General features: G+C 46.9%; 1 protein-coding gene across 1 annotated transcript in view; it reads left to right on the forward strand.

Annotated features, from left to right (window-relative positions):
- Window positions 1-19,627: 19,627 nt before the first annotated feature.
- Window positions 19,628-21,124, forward strand: part of DCHS2 (dachsous cadherin-related 2) — a 118,478-nt gene continuing 116,981 nt past the window's right edge. The window contains exon 1 of the mRNA XM_014943042.1: window positions 19,628-21,121. Within this exon, the coding sequence (XP_014798528.1) occupies window positions 19,628-21,121 (1,494 nt within the window). The remainder of the gene's footprint in view (window positions 21,122-21,124) is intronic.

The following is a 21,124-nucleotide window of genomic DNA, read 5'->3' on the forward strand; positions in this document are numbered from 1 at the left end:
ATTTGGAAATGTGCCCAGCTCTTTGGGCTTTTTGCTTCCTGATCATCTGTTCCCTCTCCCCTCTGGGAAAGGGGCAGTAGGCCAAATGAAACACATTAGATTCAGCCAGGCCACCACTTTGGCCTGCACTGCCAAACTTTTTTGGGGAGCAGAGCTCCACCAGGAACCTGGGAGTGACAGTCTGTGGCCACCAAGTTCCAAAGTGCCACTGATGGGCACCATGTTGGACTCACACTGCTGCTTCTGGAGCAGCGTACCTTCTGGACTTCAGGACTGAAATCCTTCAAATTCTTACAGTGGAAGTGAAACCACAAGACACAACTGGTCATGGCCAATGTTTGTAATAGCACAGTTTCCACTCAAAAATCCCATCCCACTCATCATTAAAGACATGAGGTCTCTATACCAAACGTAGCATGCTCCACAACTTAACCAACTACTTTGCATGATGGACATTGAGCTAGAAAAATAAAGCATATGCACATTCCTGAGGAAATATATTTTGGGAAGCTAAGTTTGCAACTCCTATTTCACATTCTTTTTTTCTCATTTTAAATGAAGCATCAGGACAGAGTTGCAGCATGTGTGTGGCGATCCATGCTGCTGCATCCCATAAAGGGAGGAGGAGAGGAAGTGTTACTTGTGTGTGCTCTGCTCTGAAGTCCTCTTTGTCTTGCCAAAATCTCTTCATTGGCATTTTCTCCATATCTGGCTCATTGGAGCCATGCATTTGTTTTCCATTAGTTGCCTCAGTTAATATGATGAGTTTTCTTTCTTATTATTCTTAAATATTGCATTTTAAATGAAAAAATAACACACTTCTTCTATGGTCTGATAAATTTTTGGAAGATTATTTAATCTCTTTGCTTCACGTTGTTCTTTTTTTTGTTTCATTCCTTTACTTTGAGCCTGTCTTGCTCACCCGCATACCGAGTTTAATGTGTTTTCACGTTAAGTTGTGCTGCACATAACCTGTGAGAAAGGGGTTTGCTGTTTTCTCCCACTGTAAGCCCAAGTCTGCCATGTGCTCTCCCAGGGAGAGCCCAGCTGATGCGTGCTGGGCACAGGACAGTGGAGGGTACCAGGGACAAGAGGGTGATAGGTAAAAAGAGCAAGGAGTGGTTAAGAAGCAGCATTACCATCTTTTAAGTATCTGTCTCGGCTGGTTGCCTGACTCACTTCCCATCTATCTCTAAATTTTCCAGATCTGTTCTGGGGTTTTGCTCCTTTAGCAGAAGGAAGTAAAAAGCAAAATAATAACAATAATAATAATCAGAGGGCACAAGAGAATGAGTATTGAGAAATAATGCTGAAGTGAGATTTTTCATGTGCTCTTTGTGTCCTGTAAACCCTCCACAGATCAAGTGTTCCAAATTTCATACTGTAAAACTTCCTCTATCAAGCCCTTCATTTTTGCTCTTTTCTCCTTTGCAAAGTTTTAAGCCAATAGATAAGTCTTGCCTCATAGCCTAAAGGTCAATAAATCCACCCAACGTGCACCTGCGGGGAAATTAAAAAGTTACATTGTCCCCATGGCTGCATTTTCTAAAATGTCTTTTCTCTGCCAGCACTTTTGGTGATAAGCCCTTTGCAGCAAATTCTGCAGTCATATTTGTGCCTTGAAGCTGTACTAGTAATAACAGGGGAGTTGATTTCTGCCATAACGTGTGGTTTTGTTTTTCAAAGTATATTCAGTTACAATCAGTTAATATTAATTGAGGTGAGGCAGACAGAGAGGGTAAGCTGGGCGTGCTGGGACGGGATGTTTTCATTCCTTTTAAAATGTTCTAGCGGCATTAATGTACTGCTTTGTTCTTTCATGTCTGTCCCCAGCTCAGAAAGTGATGGACTGAGGGATCAATATTTGTTCTGTCTAAACACTTGTTTAAAAGTCCAGTTAGAACCATTTTCTCATTTTTGTGCCCAAACCTTTTCTCAGTGTTTCTTCAAAGAGGGAAAAATCCCCAGGCTGAGATATTAGCCCAAGCCTTTTGTCTTTCTAACAGAGAGGCCAAATCACATGAAGTGGCTTCTGAACTTCGGCATACAAAAACTCCCCGCATCATTGAATGGCTGCTTTAGATCTAGGTTTTGAAGAGGGAATTGCATCTCCCAGAGCTCTAGTGAGGCTTTTTAATACCTGAATTGATGAGCAGGGGGAAAGCCAGGCACGAGTTCAGAGAAGAGTAATTTAGTAGGAAATCAAAGGCTCCCAGAAGATAATTGTAGCGCTCTTTCTTCTTCCCCAAAAGATATTTTTTTTCCTAATGATCTCCCCCTCCTGGGGGGTTGCTCACCTGTTATCTGTAGCAATTTGATGTCCTTGGATATCCTACATTGCTGCCCCTTACTTGGGTGTGTGGTAGAATGGGCTGCAGTCACTGGGTTGTCACCCCTGCACCCTCCTGGCTGCAGTGCCCCAGCCAGAGGCAGATGCTGGCAGCGGCCCACCTACATCCCAGCCCGTTTATTAGTAAAAATTTAAGTGTGAAATGTTTACTCACTGGAGCATGAACTGGAGCAGATGAAATGCTGGCCTGAGTCTCGTCCTGCAGCTGTGGGGCAGTGGCCCATGTGGAGGAGCCACTGGGAGTGGGGAGAGGTAAGTCTCACGCTGCTGCCGGGATGGCGAGGCATCCTCTTCAGACCAGCTTTCTCTCCCTGGTGCTCAGGTAATTGCCCTTCTACTCATTGAGGGAAATTTCAATACACTTCCCTTTCCTCAACCTTTGCGCTGTACGGTTTATTCTTTATTCCATGATTGACTGTGTCTGAAATTGGACACGGAGATGAGTACCAGTGGAAAACCAAAGGACAGGTCCCAAACTGTGCTGCTACACACTATTAACGGCAGGGATAGCAGCCAGGGAGATCACTTGGTTATGCCAAACCCAGATTAGGCAGTACAAACCCTGACAACTTGGTGTTATTTTCTGAAGAAAGTATTCCAAGTCTATTTTCTAGTGGGGAGAGAAGACAGTGTTTTGGGGGAAAGGCGTTAACTTTTTTTAGCTGTTGAGCAAACACAGAGCATCTGCCTAATATGTGCTATTGCATATCCAAGGAAATGTAGGCAAAAAAGGTTTATTTTGGAACTTAGTGGATGAAATCCTGTCCCACTACAGTAAATGGGACATTTGCCATCGACTTCAGTCAGGCCAGAATTTTACCCAATACTTTTTACATATGTTTTTATATGTTATGGTAATTCATGAATGAACTAAAACAATCCCCGTAGAGAATATACAAGGATTGTTCTTCTTTACCTTGGAGAGAGTAATCTTCATTTGTTGTTTACTGTATTGGGGTTCTTGGGAAGAGATACAGGTGGGTGAGTCTTTATTACGTTAAGGATACATACTTTATCTTATATCTCTCTTTTGTATAATCTATCAACAGCAGCATTACACAGAGTTTAGCTGAGGAAGGAGCACAGATGGGAAGAAAATGTCTGCAATTGGATCTGGAGAGGGCTGAGGTGATATTGTCTGGATAGGGCTTGTAACCTGAGGAAAAACCAAAGAGAGTATCTTGCCCTTTGAGCATGTCTATCTTAGGTTGTTCCAAGTCTGCGATCCAAAGGCCTGGTTGGATTTCCAGTCTCATTCTGGCCGGATTTCTAAATGCTCAGGAAAGCATTAGTAGCCAGGACAACCTTTCTTTTTTTGTTGTTGTTATTTCTGCTTGTTGCCTGGCCAGGACGTTCTGAGGAATCCTTCTGGAGGTGGATCCTATCATTTCATCCAGGCCTAAGCCTCCCAACAGAAGGGTTCATTCAACATGTTCCTTACAAAGATGCATCTTCCGTCTGATCAGAAACCGGTACCTGTGGAGATTTTGAGCTGGTTTTATCCCTCTGTGAGGGTGTAGTGCCTGTACTCCGCAGTCTACTTTGGCTACCTCCTGTCGTGATTTGAACATGTTAGTTTTGGCCCGGCAAATTCCAGCAATCTGAGGGAGCTTGTCCTTTGCTGGCCCAGCCACCAGTTAGTGCTGGCCCTCAGCCTAGAAGGCTGCTAACGCGAGAGAAAAAAGTGGTAGCTGGAGAGCCATTTTCTGTTTAAGATCTTTGACTTGGAAACTCACGTTCTTCTCTTGGTCAGAACGTCTCGGGTGGAGTGACTAAGTGGTTTGGAGCTTAGGCAAGGACAGAAAGAGTGCAGATATTCCCAAATCTTTGCTGACAACTCCCATTGCCCAGCTCAGGTGTGGAAGCACTAAAGCTGTTTGTTGGGTGCTACTGTGTACAAGTAAATAAGCTTATTTTTTCAGAGCAATTTTGATGTCTTTCATACCTGTGGTATGACTAATTCCCAGCCACTATAATTTACTTCCATGTAACTGAGACCTGTTTATATTTCCAAATGGATCCTACAGTTATGACTACATGGCTGTTATTTATGCAATTAAAGAGGTGTATTTTAAATTAATAAGATTTAATTGCTCTTTGCAAAAGACTTGCATCTGTTTAGCAGCCTAACAGTGTGCAATTCTGAGTGCTCCAGCTTTTTCATTTCCCTGGTCCACACTATTGAGGTCTGACTTCTAGTCGGTACTTCTGTTGTAGCTTTTTCAGGCAATTAATCTAGGCAATAATGGCATGAAATTGTTGCAGTAAATAAAGCAGTTCAGATAAGTGCTTTAGTGCTCAAGTAAAGAAGCCCATGGGGATATTTAAACTCATTCTGATTTCCTTTAAAGATTATCTTGGCCACAAAGTACTATTATTTATCCTTGCAATATGAATTTTTGCTGGAAAGCTTTAACACAAGTTCTCTTGTATCATATTGTCTTATAATAAATTATCATGGTTTGGCTGATGTTCTGGTTTAATTCTGCTCTAAAACAGAAGGAAGGAAAGTAGCATAAAATAGCAATTAGAAGAAAGATTTGAGAGTCATGAATTATTTTCTATTTCTGTCGCTAGTTTAGGTCTCAGCTCAGAGCGCCTTGAAGTTGCAGGAAATCCTTTTATTGATTTCAGTAGATTTTGGATCAGGTGCATTCGGTCTGACCTCGGACAAGTCAGGTGCCTTCTGTGCTTGGGAACGGAATGTGCATGCCCTGCTTACCCCTCCAACAGGATCATTATAAAGCTTCATTTATTCACATCTGTAGAGAGCTTTAGGACATGCAAATGAATGCCACTTTCTAAAGCACAAACTGTTATTTCACTGTAGATTAATTCATTTTACCTTCCCACTGGCTGCCAACAATCTGTTTAGTGCAATGAAATCCTGACAGCCTGTGTCAACAACAGGGAGCTGCTCTTTCAGGACAGAGGGAGAAAAGAAAAAGAGAAAATGCAGACCTGAACTCTTCCCCTTACAGAGAATTTCTTTGTGTATGAAAATAAAAATTGTGGCTGTCATTTAAAAAGGCCCTCTCATAAAAGAAATGCACGTTAAATTAAAACTGCTGTTATTTTTTTTCATTCCATTGCAATACGGACCCCTCCTGGTTCTTGATGAAGAGCGAGGTGAAATATCGCACGACTGAGCTACAGAGAAAATATCAGGCTGTTCCAAGCGCGTAAGCCAAAACGAGCATTCAGAGAGAGATCACTGTGTCATGAGCTCATGCTGGCAATATGTTTTTTTTCTATGGTGTAAACTGAGATTTGAGCCTGAGAGAGACCCTATATTGAGCCTCGCAGGAGCACTTTCATGCGTGTTGTTTTCTTTAGCATCAGCGAGGAAGTTGCGAACTGCTCCCAGACCTAGAAAAATACCGACAGCCCCCAGCGAGTCCCGCTGCCCGATGGTCTCCTCCCCTTCCTTCTCCTCTCCTCCCCACCACGCAGCAATAAGCTGAAGATGGAGCCAGAGGTAAAACATCCAGATTGTACTGAGGGGACAACAACGTTTTGCCCTAGGTAACCATTTGGGTTTGTGTGGTGGTCTGAGAGTCCTGCCTGTTTTCATTCAAGAGGTGGTGGGCAGATGTAGGGATGTGGTGGGCCGGGGGAGGGACATGGTGGTCAAGGCTGGGAGGCTGAAAGGCAAAGTGAGGTGGGCACAGTGTGGAGACTGGTGTCCCTGCCCCTGCGTGGCACCGGGGAGCCCATGTGTGTTGTCCCAGCAGCAGCTCTTCCATGGAGAGTGGGAGCCACAGGGTGGCTATAGCATCCCGGAGGGACATCCCCTCATGGGGACCAGCCCTGAGACCAGCTGCAGAAATGGTCTTTGTCAGCTTCGTGTGAAGGGAAAAGGATGCCCTGGGCACAGCCCAAAGACAGCAGAGCACCCGTTTCTCTGTATTCTGAATTTTCAGGTAATTAAGTACTTTGGCGCACAGGAACAGATGGCATTTGAATTCACTAGGATATTTCTCGGTACTGGTTTGTTTCTGCTAGATGTGAGCAACACCAGGATTGCTGGTATAAACACGTTCCTCCTTTTCCAGGCCATTACACCTCTCTCCGCCTGAGGCCTGCTTCCCGCAGGGTGCAATCTGTTGCTCACCCCTTTCTGCACGTAAACATTTTACAATTCCTTGTTAAGTGTGCCGTATCTTTCGTATTGGCAAAGTCCGAAAATCATAGTGGTAATTATTTCCCTTGATGTACTAAAAAAGGCCAGTAACTCTTGTTTGGGAAAGTATATTTTAAAATAGAGGCCCTCTTCTCATCCCCAAAGCGCTGGTACCCGGTTTTAGCATTTGACTGAGGCCGGCGGGATCCCGGCGTTGGGATGGTCCATTCCCAGCTGTGCTGGCCCCCAGACACCCGCTCTGATGGGAGGGTTTAGGAATCCGGTTTCGTTTGCCCGATGGCATTGTTCAGTGCAGTTCAGCAAAGGGATGCATTTCGTGTTATTTTGAAAGACGCAGCCGTAAAGCCTTTGACGCTGGAATTCAGGAGCAATGATGTGGTCAAGTCAGGCATGAACACACGGCAAGTGCAAATGAAATAGTGAGCTAGGTCTGCAGACAGCTCTTGCCTAAAATTAACTGTATGAATTTAGTCTTCATAGGATGTTTTCTTGTTCCTGCAGCCACATTCTAGGGCATGTATGTATATGGGTTTAGAAATGCTGCTTTCCTTTTACAGACGCTTAGCAGTCTTCCTTTTTCCTCTAAATATATTACAGAAGTTTATCCTAAAGCCTTACTTAAAGGCTTGAGAAGCTTCTCCTTCATATCCTTTTTGGCTGAGTTCACTCTGAAATACAAACACTGATTTCTGTATCTACTACTGAATGGCACATGAAAGCATTACAACCCATGAACGGTTAAAGATAACATAGTCAAAGAGGTGAATATTCAGGAATACAACTAGGAGCAGTGAAAAGACGTTAAAAAAGAGTTTTCATTGACAGTTCTATGTTGGGAAACAACCCACCTTGTATAGTAATGTGCTCTCCATGGTTGAAACTTTAAAACCACTGCTGTACTGCTGTGATCTCAACCATCTGATAGTTGACCTTCCAGCTACAAGAGCAGAAGATACATAGCCGAAATTGGTAAAAGCATGTGTTACTCTGTTCTGAAGCTTACCAGGAAAAAAAAGGCCCTATCTTGGGATGCAGGTGCAGGTTGCATTGCTGACTCCTTGCATGTCTACAGGCACCAAGCTCATGTGCAGCACAGGGATCTTCATCCCAGTGCATTCACTGTACAAAGACACTAGTTTGGCAGTAGAAATCACAATGGTGAGACAGTTGGGGCTTTTCTGGCATGTAACACACCCCTTGGGTTTCTTGTTTCAGGCCTGGGACCCTGAGGTGGTGCTGTGACATTTCCAGCTGAAGAGCAGGGCCAGCATTACCTCTGGGGTCTCTGTCCGTTGCAGGATGCAAATGTGCATTATGGACACGTGATTTAATATCTGTGTGTGTGCCTCTATGGAATGGTGGCAGTGAACCTTCTCAGCCCCATAAAGATTCTGTAAAGATAAACTCTGTAGAAAAGGATGAGGATCTTAAATAAATCAGTAAGAGCACCATAAAAATAAGATTTCCCCCCACGAGATGTGGAGTGGCTGGAGGAAGCTGGCAGAGGAGCTTTTAGATGCAGCTTGTATGTCCTAAACTAAAATAGGGAATGAACTTCAGTCTCCAGCACTTGTTCTTGGCTTACTTTCAAGCAAATAGGATCCATTAATTATGATTTATGCAAATGTACTGTCACACATAGTAAAAATGGGTGCCTAGCCACAAGCTGCTGGGTGCTCTGCTACCACTTACTGAACCGAAATAGGCAGAATTAGCCAGCAGCAGTTTATTACCAGCTGCTAACCAAAACAAACGTGCTACAGGAGGTGACACAAACATCCACTCCCCTATGGCTTCTGGAGGGTTTTGCCCCATCCAGCTGCACCTCCAAGCTGTCACCTGCCCAAAGAAACGTGCCCAGTACCGCACAGCACCGTGTGCCCTGAAAATCAGCAGGTCAGGGCACTTGTGTATTGGGACAAGGAGGATTGCTTTGTTCTTGTGTATTTATAGCCTTGTTTTAATAGGCTCCTTAAGAAAACAGGCGAACCTTTTAGGACTGTAATTGTGGTAGTGTCAGTTTGAGCACAGCAGCCAAGACTCAGGCATCCAAACTCCTTATGAAATTATCATCTGGAAAAGGAGTGCAAAGGCTTAAAAACTGCTGGTGAATTAGTTGCTTTTAGTGCGAGTGTGCATGTGAGAGAGAAAATAGCCAGGGGCCTTAATTCACACATGGATTACAGAATATTTTGCTTTTAAAAGTAAAGTCCTTTTCCGATTTATAGCTATTTTAAATAATTGCTTAGCTCCAAACAGCAAGGGAATCAGCTGGCATAGTGGCTTAGCATATTAAGATACAGCTTTATGTGTCGACTCTCTCTCCTCTCAGTGCCACAAGCCTGAGCCCTCAGCAGGGACTGGAGCTGATGAAGTGATAGCAGCAGGTTTCCAGATCTCAAGCACGCTGTGTGGGCTGCTCTTCTGCGAGGAGGGCAGCTGCCCTGGGAAACTGGATTTTCATAGATGTGAAAGCCAGAGAGAAACTAATCATTTAGCCTGACTTCATTTTACTCGGTAATTCCTGCCTGAAGCCCTGTCACTCGTGGCTGAAATAGTGCATGTCTGTTAGCCATCCAACCTCCATTTAAAGACTGCAAGTGGCAGAAAATGCATCTTATCCCACGGCACGCCATTGCAATCGTTCTTGACACTTGCACCTTGTTTGCAGTTTGAACTGTGTTGACTTTTAACTCCCTACTACTGTATTTTTGGCTTGCTGGCACCAGTGGTGCTGTGCACTGCCGTAGCCAACGTTAATGTCAGCTGACAGTCCGGAAGGGAAATCAGGGAAGAGCTAATTCACAGCAATCCTCTATTTGATGACTTCTTATGTCTTCAGATATGGCTATAATGGTTTTGTTTTGCTTGTTCTCAGCCAAATCTTGTGTTTCAAAGCTTCAAAGTTTATAGAGAGAGGGATTTTGGAAGAGCAGGAAATGCTAGGATACCGTACCCTCTAGGCATTAGCCAACGTTAATGTCAGCTAACTGACAGCCCGGAAGGGAAATCTGGGAAGAGCTCATTCACAGCAATCCTCCATTTGATGACTTCTTATGTCTTCAGATATGGCTATAATGGTTTTGTTTTGCTTGTTCTCAGCCAAATCTTGTGTTTCAAAGCTTCAAAGTTTATAGAGAGAGGGATTTTGGAAGAGCAGGAAATGCTAGGATACCGTACCCTCTAGGCATGGGATAATTTCTCTAATGCTGTACTCACGTCCCTGATTTAAGAGGCTGCATCTGGATGAAGATTATCTGTGGATTTAGAGTTCCTGCAACTACATTTAGTCATTGCATACTTTTGGTACCATCCGCAGTTCAGATAAACACATCAGATGACAAGATTTAATCCTATTTTGTTTCTTGCTTCCTCGTCTTTTTGTCTTTTGTTCTTTTCCTGCACACACGGAATTTGACAGATGGATCTGATTGCAGGTTGTGATCTCCTGTCATGTGAGAAAAGCTGATAATCTGGATAGTTTTATACATTTTATGTGAAAATTCAGTACAGTAGTTAAGGGAAGTATTAAATCTGGCCTGGTATTATATTTTATCAAGCTTTCTGGAGCTTAACTCCAAGTTTTAGAGAGACCACTGAGCTCTGGATTCAGGGGTGGCAAGAAGATGGCAAAAAACAGCTTTATGTGAAGTGAATGCCATGCAGTGGAAAGTTCTTGTGTGTTTGTTCCTGGCCCAAAAGAGTGTACCCTTTGCCATCTTAAAGGGATTGCTTCAAATCTGCATCAGCTTTTCAGAACAACAGACAGCAAAAGAAAGATACCTGCCTTCTGCCTTAAAGGTAACTTTATAATATTTTAATTATCGTATATAGAAGACTATGTGAGGAATTGAACAGCAATCAAAAATAGTATCTTTAATTTTCTATAAATCCTTTTGCTAGAGTAATAAAATCTGTGGCCAAGCTTATTTTTATATATATGTATATATATAAATGGATACAATGTCAAAATCTAAATGAACACCTATCTAGCAGAATCTCATTTAATTCCACTAATATTTATTTTCATATTTTATTTTATTTCCATTTTCAAGAAGCTTTGTTCATTAAAAAGGATCAATTGTGTATTATGCATAAATAAGAAGCGTTTTCATCCTGCAGGGGGATAGTGGGATTAATATAATGTGGACAGAAGAAAATGTTCAAATTTTTGAGGCAGATCCAAACATATTTAGGCTGGGTTGGGGTTCTTTGTGATACTGTGGTGGAGAACACTCATGACACTTCTACTTTCCCTCAGGTTAGTCAGGAGGAGGCTTCTGGCGAACTTAAGTGCTCTCTGCGAGGCAGGGAGGAGCAATCAACTTGACAAGTGATGTGACATTCGGGTTTGCAGCTGGGAAGGTGTCAAGCAGAAAGAGAGTGGGATTGACAGCAAAGAGATTAATGAAGATCTATAACGTAGAAACACAACATCAGGACAGAAGATTAGGCCTGGACGATGGCATGTGAGATAAGTGAACTAGAAATAAAGTTAATGTGAAAATATTGATCAACTTAGATGGTTACATCTGAGTTACAAATTCTGAAATAATTGCTCACAGAAGGAGGCAGCAACACCCACACCACGGACGGAGTGAAGGCATCACAGTACATCTGGAGTGAAAGGAAAAAAAAAAACCACTACAACTATTCATTGTGTAGCCTCACAGCTCTCAAACCAGCATGAAAGTCTTTCCTGCCTTTGAAAGCAGACTCAGGTGTGTTATTTCCAATCAGATTCTGGCAACAAAATTATTCCTCATCAGTGAAGGCCAAGCATCTATCACACGGCAAAATGAGTTCTGCAAATCAGTTTGCGATCAAGAGAGAAGGGATGGCTACCAGTAAAAAAGAATATCACTCTTAACTACATTTCACTGCATTTATAAGGAAAGCAGTCCTATACATAGCTTTCTATTATAGTAACTGTGACCAGCCTTCATTTGGTCACCAGCAAACCTTTTGTGCAGCTGATACTCCTTCAAAGAGGTGTTGCTGAAATCAATATACGTGTGCCTGGGGAACTATAAATAACGAAACACCCGATGCTCTGCAAAGTTAACACTTTCTCCATACATCATGTATTCCAGGCTGAATATCCGTAGTGACCCCAGCCAGTAAGGCTGTAGACAGACATCCTTTCTTAGATCCAGCTGCAACAGTTGAAGATATTAGTGCTTCCTCACCCCACGATTTTGCCAGAAAGCTCATTGATACCGAATCTCTGTAATCCAGCGGAGGAAAAAAAAAAAATCACCGGGGTTAACGGAAACCATTGTTTCCCCATTGCTTAAACTAATCTTTGTCCTTAAAAGTAAACCCTCGGGGGATCAGGGAACACCACCTGGTAGTCAGAAATGGGAGCGTTGTGCCCGCTGGCTGAACGGCAGTAACAAGCAGCTGAGGCCATACCGCCTTCAAACAGTGCAGGAAATAACTTCATGGAAAGATTATTATTTTATTTTATTTGCTTCAGCTCTGTCTGGAGCAGTTCAGCTACTCTCTGCCCTCAGCTGGCTGCTGCCGCCCATCCAACGAGCTCTGGAATGGATCCTGTAGCGTTCCCACCCTGCGTCAGTCCCCACTCAGCTGGTTTGGCTTAAACGGCGGCGGCTGCTGCTGAGGCTGGTTTGCAGCAAAGGAAGTACTCCTCCTGCTTCACCACCTCAGTCATCTATGTCTTCAGCGTGGGAGGGTCACATCTTAAGCTGCCACAGCTGTTGCGTGGGCAGGGCAATGTTTGTAGGTGGAATTAACTCCTAATAATGATGGACCTTCAGGGTTGTAACAACACTGTCTCTGTTTCGGTGATCTTTTGTGCTCTAGTATCATACCACAGCTTTAGTTTGCTACAGTTTAATTCTCCTTGAAGGAAAAAAAATTCCACTTAATCCAAGGAGGATTGAGCTGCAGCAAATACTGATTTACAAATACGGGCCGATTAAATTTAAGCAGCTGATACAATTATCACCTTCCAGTTTCCTTCCTTGCTCCATTCCTCGAGGTTGGGTCCCTGCCACAAGGACAGCTGAATTGGCTTACAGAGCTGCTCTGGGAGCACCAGAGTTCACTGCCTTGCACAGTGGAGGAGAGCAAGACCCACGTAGTGTTGCCTGAAGAGGCAGGGCTGGAGACCAGTGGTTTGAAAGTGGATTCCCATGCTGTCCACCTGCCTACCAAGCCAGAGGTGACCACCTCTAGTAAAGGGATGGGAGGACGGCTGCTTTCTGGCTGAGCGTGCTGGCTCACAAACAGCTGATCCTGCTTTGGCAGGGGGGGTTGGACCAGATGATCTCCAGAGGTCCTTTCCAACCCCATATCATCCTGTGATTCTGTGATCCCTTCTAAACTGGAACACATGAGCATTTAGCATGCTCTAACCCTTCTAACCTGGAACACATGAGCATTTAGCATGCTCTAACCAGCATCCCTCGCTTTCAAACAAGGTTATGCTCATGTCCATTTTTTACACTAGAAGACTTGGTAGATCTGAATAGCTGGCAAGGGGCTTCACTACAAGAGAGACCTGTTGCGGACATAGGAGTTAACTAGTGCACTAAAAATTTGCACCTTTGCTTCCTTTGTGATAGTGTCATTGTGGCAGCTTCCCTCCATGTCTAATGTGATGCCATTTCTCTTTTTCCTGTAGGTCAGCATGTCACTGAGAAGATGGGGAACAGCAGGAGTAGCTAAATATATCCAGGAGAGCAAAAATCTCCTCAAGACTTAGAAATTTCTGTTTGTGATTTATGGAAGAAAATGAATGAGGTCATGAACGTGGCAAAAGAGACGGGGAGGAAAAGCACAAGACGGGAATGGAGGAAAGAAGAAAAGGCTCAGAGAAGACCAACAGATGAAGAAGGTGGAAGAACACTTACAAGGTAAGCCTCACACTCTCAGTAGACAGAGCACCTGCAGAGTCCCAAAAATGTGGTATTTCTGGAAACACACTGTAGTTAGGCAGTGCTTTTATATGACCTTTCTTGTTATAAAAGTGTTATGAGCGCCCTCGTCTCGCAAAATATGCTTGGTTGTGCATTAATACCTCCAGAACCACAGACAACCGGGTCCATCTTATTTTTTCCCCCACTATCTTCATGCGTGCTGTATCCGAATTCAGAACTTTGTTCTTTAGGCACTGCCTGACCTTGGCAACAGCAGGTTTTGGTTAGTTTTTCAGTGAATGTGTCTGATTGAACATGATTCACATGTTTTCCTAGTGACTGCATGGGCTGCATGGGACATGGCTGTTTTTCCAAACTTGCTGTGATTCAATGGAATTCAGGCATTTTCATATTGAACATCTGTGACTTGGGGAGGATCCATGTGTTTTCTCAATGAATATGAATGGAACTGGCAAGGGCCTCAGTGTTTCCTTCTTGCTTCTATGCTTGTAATTATCACAGTATATAAATACACAGAGACTTTCTCAGAATGTGCCTTAGATCATCTGACAAAATCTAGCTTTTGCTCAGCTCGGTCTCTCTATGTAAGGAGAAGAGTCAGATACAGTGGATATGATCTGGAGTGTCTCCCCTCTTGTGCATGCAGACATGCACTAAGACTTCTAGACTTATTTCAGAACCTATTTCTCCCTCTTACTTGGATATGTGGAATTGTTAGGTTCCTTCTCTTCCCCTTCTCCTCCCCTGTGTGGATACATCAAAGGCTGTTGCAGCTGCTTTGCCCCCTCCTTCTCACAGTAGACAGAGCACCTGCAGAGTCCCAAAAATGTGGTATTTCTGGAAACACACCGTAGTTAGGCAGTGCTTTTATATGACCTTTCTTGTTATAAAAGTGTTATGAGCGCCCTCGTCTCGCAAAATATGCTTGGTTGTGCATTAATACCTCCAGAACCACAGACAACCGGGTCCATCTTATTTTTTCCCCCACTATCTTCATGCGTGCTGTATCCGAATTCAGAACTTTGTTCTTTAGGCACTGCCTGACCTTGGCAACAGCAGGTTTTGGTTAGTTTTTCAGTGAATGTGTCTGATTGAACATGATTCACATGTTTTCCTAGTGACTGCATGGGCTGCATGGGACATGGCTGTTTTTCCAAACTTGCTGTGATTCAATGGAATTCAGGCATTTTCATATTGAACATCTGTGACTTGGGGAGGATCCATGTGTTTTCTCAATGAATATGAATGGAACTGGCAAGGGCCTCAGTGTTTCCTTCTTGCTTCTATGCTTGTAATTATCACAGTATATAAATACACAGAGACTTTCTCAGAATGTGCCTTAGAAGATCTGACAAAATCTAGCTTTTGCTCAGCTCGGTCTCTCTATGTAAGGAGAAGAGTCAGATACAGTGGATATGATCTGGAGTGTCTCCCCTCTTGTGCATGCAGACATGCACTAAGACTTCTAGACTTATTTCAGAACCTATTTCTCCCTCTTACTTGGATATGTGGAATTGTTAGGTTCCTTCTCTTCCCCTTCTCCTCCCCTGTGTGGATACATCAAAGGCTGTTGCAGCTGCTTTGCCCCCTCCTTGGGGAAGGGGTGCTCTGGCAGCTGTACTTGTTATAGTTCCTCCTTGACTAGGAAAAGGGGCAAACAGCAAAACGGCTGCTGTCCCAAGAGCCCCTTCAAAGGAGAGGACCGAGCTGCAGTAACTCCTCCTGCTACTTTATTGTCTTTGCCCCGAATTTACTTATCTGTCCTAGGATCAATTTATTTTTCCCTGACTGACAGCCAGACTCTTGCCAAAAATGTGAAATTAAGTTTGGTAAAGGACGAGTGGGAACAGCAAGAGACTGGTAACTGTTGAAGTATTGTGCTTAGCTTTCACGGAAAGGTGGATGTTGGTACTCAGCATCTATATGATGCTGTATATTCTGGGTGTCACTGAAGCGACACTAATTCATCCTTAGACCATTCCTATTTAGATACAGGACTCAGAAATGGTGAAAAAGGAAGGAAATTCTGGTTTTGCTGAAGCTGATGGAAGTTTCTTACTTGGAGCTTACTTCTGGTAAACGATTCCCTTCCGCACTGAGTGCTATTTTCATCTGACAAAATCTAGCTTTTGCTCAGCCCGGTCTCTCTATGCAAGGAGAAAAGTCAGATACAGTGGATGTGATCTGGAGTGTCTCCCCTCTTGTGCATGCAGACATGCACTAAGACTTCTAGACTTATTTCAGAACCTAATTCTCCCTCTTACTTGGATATGTGGAATTGTTAGGTTCCTTCTCTTCCCCTTCTCCTCCCCTGTGTGGATACATCAAAGGCTGTTGCAGCTGCTTTGCCCCCTCCTTGGGGAAGGGGTGCTCTGGCAGCTGTACTTGTTATAGTTCCTCCTTGACTAGGAAAAGTGGCAAACAGCAAAACGGCTGCTGTCCCAAGAGCCCCTTCAAAGGAGAGGACCGAGCTGCAGTAACTCCTCCTGCTACTTTATTGTCTTTGCCCTGAATTTACTTATCTGTCCTAGGATCAATTTATTTTTCCCTGACTGACAGCCAGACTCTTGCCAAAAATGCGAAATTAAGTTTGGTAAAGGACGAGTGGGAACAGCAAGAGACTGGTAACTGTTGAAGTATTGTGCTTAGCTTTCACGGAAAGGTGGATGTTGGTACTCAGCATCTATATGATGCTGTATATTCTGGGTGTCACTGAAGCGACACTAATTCATCCTTAGACCATTCCTATTTAGATACAGGACTCAGAAATGGTGAAAAAGGAAGGAAATTCTGGTTTTGCTGAAGCTGATGGAAGTTTCTTACTTGGAGCTTACTTCTGGTAAATTATTCCCTGCCGCGCTGACCACTATTTACTGACCTAATGCTAGGATAACGAGCAAAGCCTTTTCAGGGAAAACGAGGAGCAGAATACAAAGGCGAGAAAAATCCTTGCTGAATTGAGCAACCCCGTTTATCCTCGCAGATTTCTGTGCCGTTTAAACTCTCCTCCTTGAGGGGGCATGGCCCTGCGCCGAGGGGCAGCCCGTGCGCCGCTCACCGCTTCTCCCCGTCAGGAGAAATCAATTTCGGCCAAGTCTTCGGGGTGACTTCCCCACCCTGCGTTAGTCCCCACTCAGCTGGTTTGGCTTAACCAGCGGCGGCTGCTGCTGAGGCTGGTTTGCAGCAAAGGAAGTACTCCTCCTGCTTCACCACCTCAGTCATCTATGTCTTCAGCGTGGGAGGGTCACATCTTAAGCTGCCACAGCTGTTGCGTGGGCAGGGCAATGTTTGTAGGTGGAATTAACTCCTAATAATGATGGACCTTCAGGGTTGTAACAACACTGTCTCTGTTTCGGTGATCTTTTGTGCTCTAGTATCATACCACAGCTTTAGTTTGCTACAGTTTAATTCTCCTTGAAGGAAAAAAAATTCCACTTAATCCAAGGAGGATTGAGCTGCAGCAAATACTGATTTACAAATACGGGCCGATTAAATTTAAGCAGCTGATACAATTATCACCTTCCAGTTTCCTTCCTTGCTCCATTCCTCGAGGTTGGGTCCCTGCCACAAGGACAGCTGAATTGGCTTACGGAGCTGCTCTGGGAGCACCAGAGTTCACTGCCTTGCATAGTGGAGGAGAGCAAGACCCACGTAGTGTTGCCTGAAGAGGCAGGGCTGGAGACTTCAGTGGTTTGAAAGTGGATTCCCATGCTGTCCACCTGCCTACCAAGCCAGAGGTGACCACCTCTAGTAAAGGGATGGGAGGACGGCTGCTTTCTGGCTGAGCGTGCTGGCTCACAAACAGCTGATCCTGCTTTGGCAGGTGGTTGGACTAGATGATCTCCAGAGGTCCTTTCCAACCCCATATCATCCTGTGATTCTGTGATCCCTTCTAAACTGGAACACATGAGCATTTAGCATGCTCTAACCAGCATCCCTCGCTTTCAAACAAGGTTATGCTCATGTCCATTTTTTACACTAGAAGACTTGGTAGATCTGAATAGCTGGCAAGGGGCTTCACTACAAGAGAGACCTGTTGCGGACATAGGAGTTAACTAGTGCACTAAAAATTTGCACCTTTGCTTCCTTTGTGATAGTGTCATTGTGGCAGCTTCCCTCCATGTCTAATGTGATGCCATTTCTCTTTTTCCTGTAGGTCAGCATGTCACTGAGAAGATGGGGAACAGCAGGAGTAGCTAAATATATCCAGGAGAGCAAAAATCTCCTCAAGACTTAGAAATTTCTGTTTGTGATTTATGGAAGAAAATGAATGAGGTCATGAACGTGGCAAAAGAGACGGGGAGGAAAAGCACAAGACGGGAATGGAGGAAAGAAGAAAAGGCTCAGAGAAGACCAACAGATGAAGAAGGTGGAAGAACACTTACAAGGTAAGCCTCACACTCTCAGTAGACAGAGCACCTGCAGAGTCCCAAAAATGTGGTATTTCTGGAAACACACTGTAGTTAGGCAGTGCTTTTATATGACCTTTCTTGTTATAAAAGTGTTATGAGCGCCCTCGTCTCGCAAAATATGCTTGGTTGTGCATTAATACCTCCAGAACCACAGACAACCGGGTCCATCTTATTTTTTCCCCCACTATCTTCATGCGTGCTGTATCCGAATTCAGAACTTTGTTCTTTAGGCACTGCCTGACCTTGGCAACAGCAGGTTTTGGTTAGTTTTTCAGTGAATGTGTCTGATTGAACATGATTCACATGTTTTCCTAGTGACTGCATGGGCTGCATGGGACATGGCTGTTTTTCCAAACTTGCTGTGATTCAATGGAATTCAGGCATTTTCATATTGAACATCTGTGACTTGGGGAGGATCCATGTGTTTTCTCAATGAATATGAATGGAACTGGCAAGGGCCTCAGTGTTTCCTTCTTGCTTCTATGCTTGTAATTATCACAGTATATAAATACACAGAGACTTTCTCAGAATGTGCCTTAGATCATCTGACAAAATCTAGCTTTTGCTCAGCCCGGTCTCTCTATGCAAGGAGAAAAGTCAGATACAGTGGATATGATCTGGAGTGTCTCCCCTCTTGTGCATGCAGACATGCACTAAGACTTCTAGACTTATTTCAGAACCTATTTCTCCCTCTTACTTGGATATGTGGAATTGTTAGGTTCCTTCTCTTCCCCTTCTCCTCCCCTGTGTGGATACATCAAAGGCTGTTGCAGCTGCTTTGCCCCCTCCTTGGGGAAGGGGTGCTCTGGCAGCTGTACTTGTTATAGTTCCTCCTTGACTAGGAAAAGTGGCAAACAGCAAAACGGCTGCTGTCCCAAGAGCCCCTTCAAAGGAGAGGACCGAGCTGCAGTAACTCCTCCTGCTACTTTATTGTCTTTGCCCTGAATTTACTTATCTGTCCTAGGATCAATTTATTTTTCCCTGACTAACAGTCAGACTCTTGCCCAAAATGTGAAATTAAGATTGGTAAAGGACCAGTGGGAACAGCAAGAGACTGGTAACTGATGAAGTATTGTGCTTATTTTTCATGGAAAGGTGGATGTTGGTACTCAGCACCTATATGATGCTGTATATTCTAAGTGTCACTGAAGTGACACTAATTCATCCTTAGACCATTCGTATTTAGAAATGGTGAAAAAGGAAGGAAATTCTGGTTTTGCTGAAGCTGATGGAAGTTTCTTACTTGGAGCTTACTTCTGGTAAACGATTCCCTTCCGCACTGAGTGCTATTTACTGACCCAATGCTAGGATAACGAGCAAAGCCTTTCCAGGGAAAACGAGGAGCAGAATAGAAAGGCGAGAAAAATCCTTGCTGAATTGAGCGAACCCGTTTATCCTCGCAGATTTCTGTGCCGTTTAAACTCTCCTCCTTGAGGAGGCATGGCCCTGCGCCGAGGGGCAGCCCGTGCGCCGCTCACCGCTTCTCCCCGTCAGGAGAAATCAATTTCGGCCAAGTCTTCGGGGTGACTTCAGGGTGACCCTCCAGCAGCTCCGCGCCGCCCGCACCCTGCGCCACCGCTCCGCGGCCGGGGGACGCCCGCCCCCAGGCGCGGAGTGGGGGGGCGGTGGGGCGGGGGCTGAGCGGGGCGGTGGGGTGTGGGGAGCCGCCCTCCCCGCCCCCTCGCACAGCCTTGTCCTTCCCCGCACCGGCGGCGTGCAGGATTTCCTCCCGCGGCGGCGGGGCGAAGCCACCTGCCCGGCGGCGGCGGGGGGAAGCGGCAGGTTGCCCGCGATGCCGGCTTAGCGGCGGAGGATGGCGCGGCGGCGGCGGGGCGGCAGGTGCCGGGGCGGGCGAGGCGGCGGTCCCCCGACGGGGCGGGCGCTGGCGCTGCTGGTGCCGCTGTGGTGGCTGTGGGCGGCGGGCAGCGGCGCGGCGCCGGTGTATAACCTCAGCCTGGCGGTGGACGAGGGGCTGCCGGCCGAGACGCTGGTGGGGGACATCCGTGCCGGGCTGCCGGCGGGCGCGGGGCCGCCGGGGGGCTTCCTGCTGTCGGAGGGGAGCGGCGAGTCGGCGGTGCTGGCGGATTTCCACGTCCAGCCGGAGACCGGCATCATCCGCACGGCGCGGCGGCTGGACCGGGAGCGGCGGGCGCGCTACAGCTTCGCGGCGGCCACGCTGCGCGGCGAGGTGGTGCAGGTGGAGATCGCGGTCACCGACGTGAACGACCACCCGCCGCGCTTCCCCCGGGACTGCCTGCGGCTCAACGTCTCCGAGCTCAGCCCGCCCGGCACCGCCTTCCGCCTCCCCGCCGCCCGCGACCCCGACGCCGGCCGCTTCGGGACGCAGGGCTACGCGCTGCTGGAGGAGGGAGGCGCGACGGCGGAGCCGCCGCTCTTCCAGCTGCGCTACGGGCGGCCGGAGCCGCTGGAGCTGGTGCTGCTGCGGCGGCTGGACCGGGAGCGGGCGGAGACGCACCAGCTGGTGGTGGAGGCGTGGGACGGCGGCAGCCCGCGGCGCAGCGGCCGCCTGCGGGTGTGGGTGCGGGTGCTGGACGAGAACGACAACGCGCCCGCCTTCACCCGCGCCGAATATCGGGCGCGGCTGCGGGAGGACGCGCCGCCGGGCACCGTCGTCTGCCGCCTGCGGGCCACCGACCCCGACCTGGGCGCCAACGGGGAGGTGCGCTACGCCATTAACCGCCGGCAGAGCGACCCCGACGGCTACTTCGCGGTGGAGGAGCGCAGCGGCGTACTGCGCCTCCGCCGCCCGCTGGACCGGGAGGCGCGGGCCCTGCACCGGCTGGTGGTGGAGGCGCGGGACGGCGGCGCCCAGCCCGAGGTCTCCAGCGCCCTCGTCTCCGTGGCCGTGCTGGACGTGAACGACAACCGCCCCGCCATCCGCCTGCTCTACCTCACCGAGAGCGGCGGCCCGCGGGTCTCCGAGGGGGCGCGCCCCGGCGACTACGTGGCCCGCGTCTCCGTGTCGGATGCCGACGAGGGCGGCGAGGCGGCGGCGGAGGAGGATGGTGGCGGGGGCATCGCGCTGGCCCTGCTGGGGGGCGAAGGCGCCTTCGCGCTGCGGCCGGCCGGCGCCGGCGTCTTCTTCCTCTGCGTGGCGGGTCCGCTGGACCGCGAGAGCCGCGACCTCTACGAGCTGCGGCTGGTGGCCACCGACGGCGGCGCCCCGCCGCTCTCCGCCGAGGAGCCGCTGCTGCTGCGCGTCGCCGACCTCAACGACGAGGCCCCCGCCTTCCCGCAGCCCCACTACCGCGCCGCCGTCTCCGAGGCCGCCTCCCCGGGCACCGCCGTC

The sequence above is a fragment of the Calidris pugnax genome, unplaced genomic scaffold, assembly GCF_001431845.1.
Source record: "Calidris pugnax isolate Ruff unplaced genomic scaffold, ASM143184v1 scaffold15, whole genome shotgun sequence".
Classification (NCBI taxonomy): domain Eukaryota; kingdom Metazoa; phylum Chordata; class Aves; order Charadriiformes; family Scolopacidae; genus Calidris; species Calidris pugnax.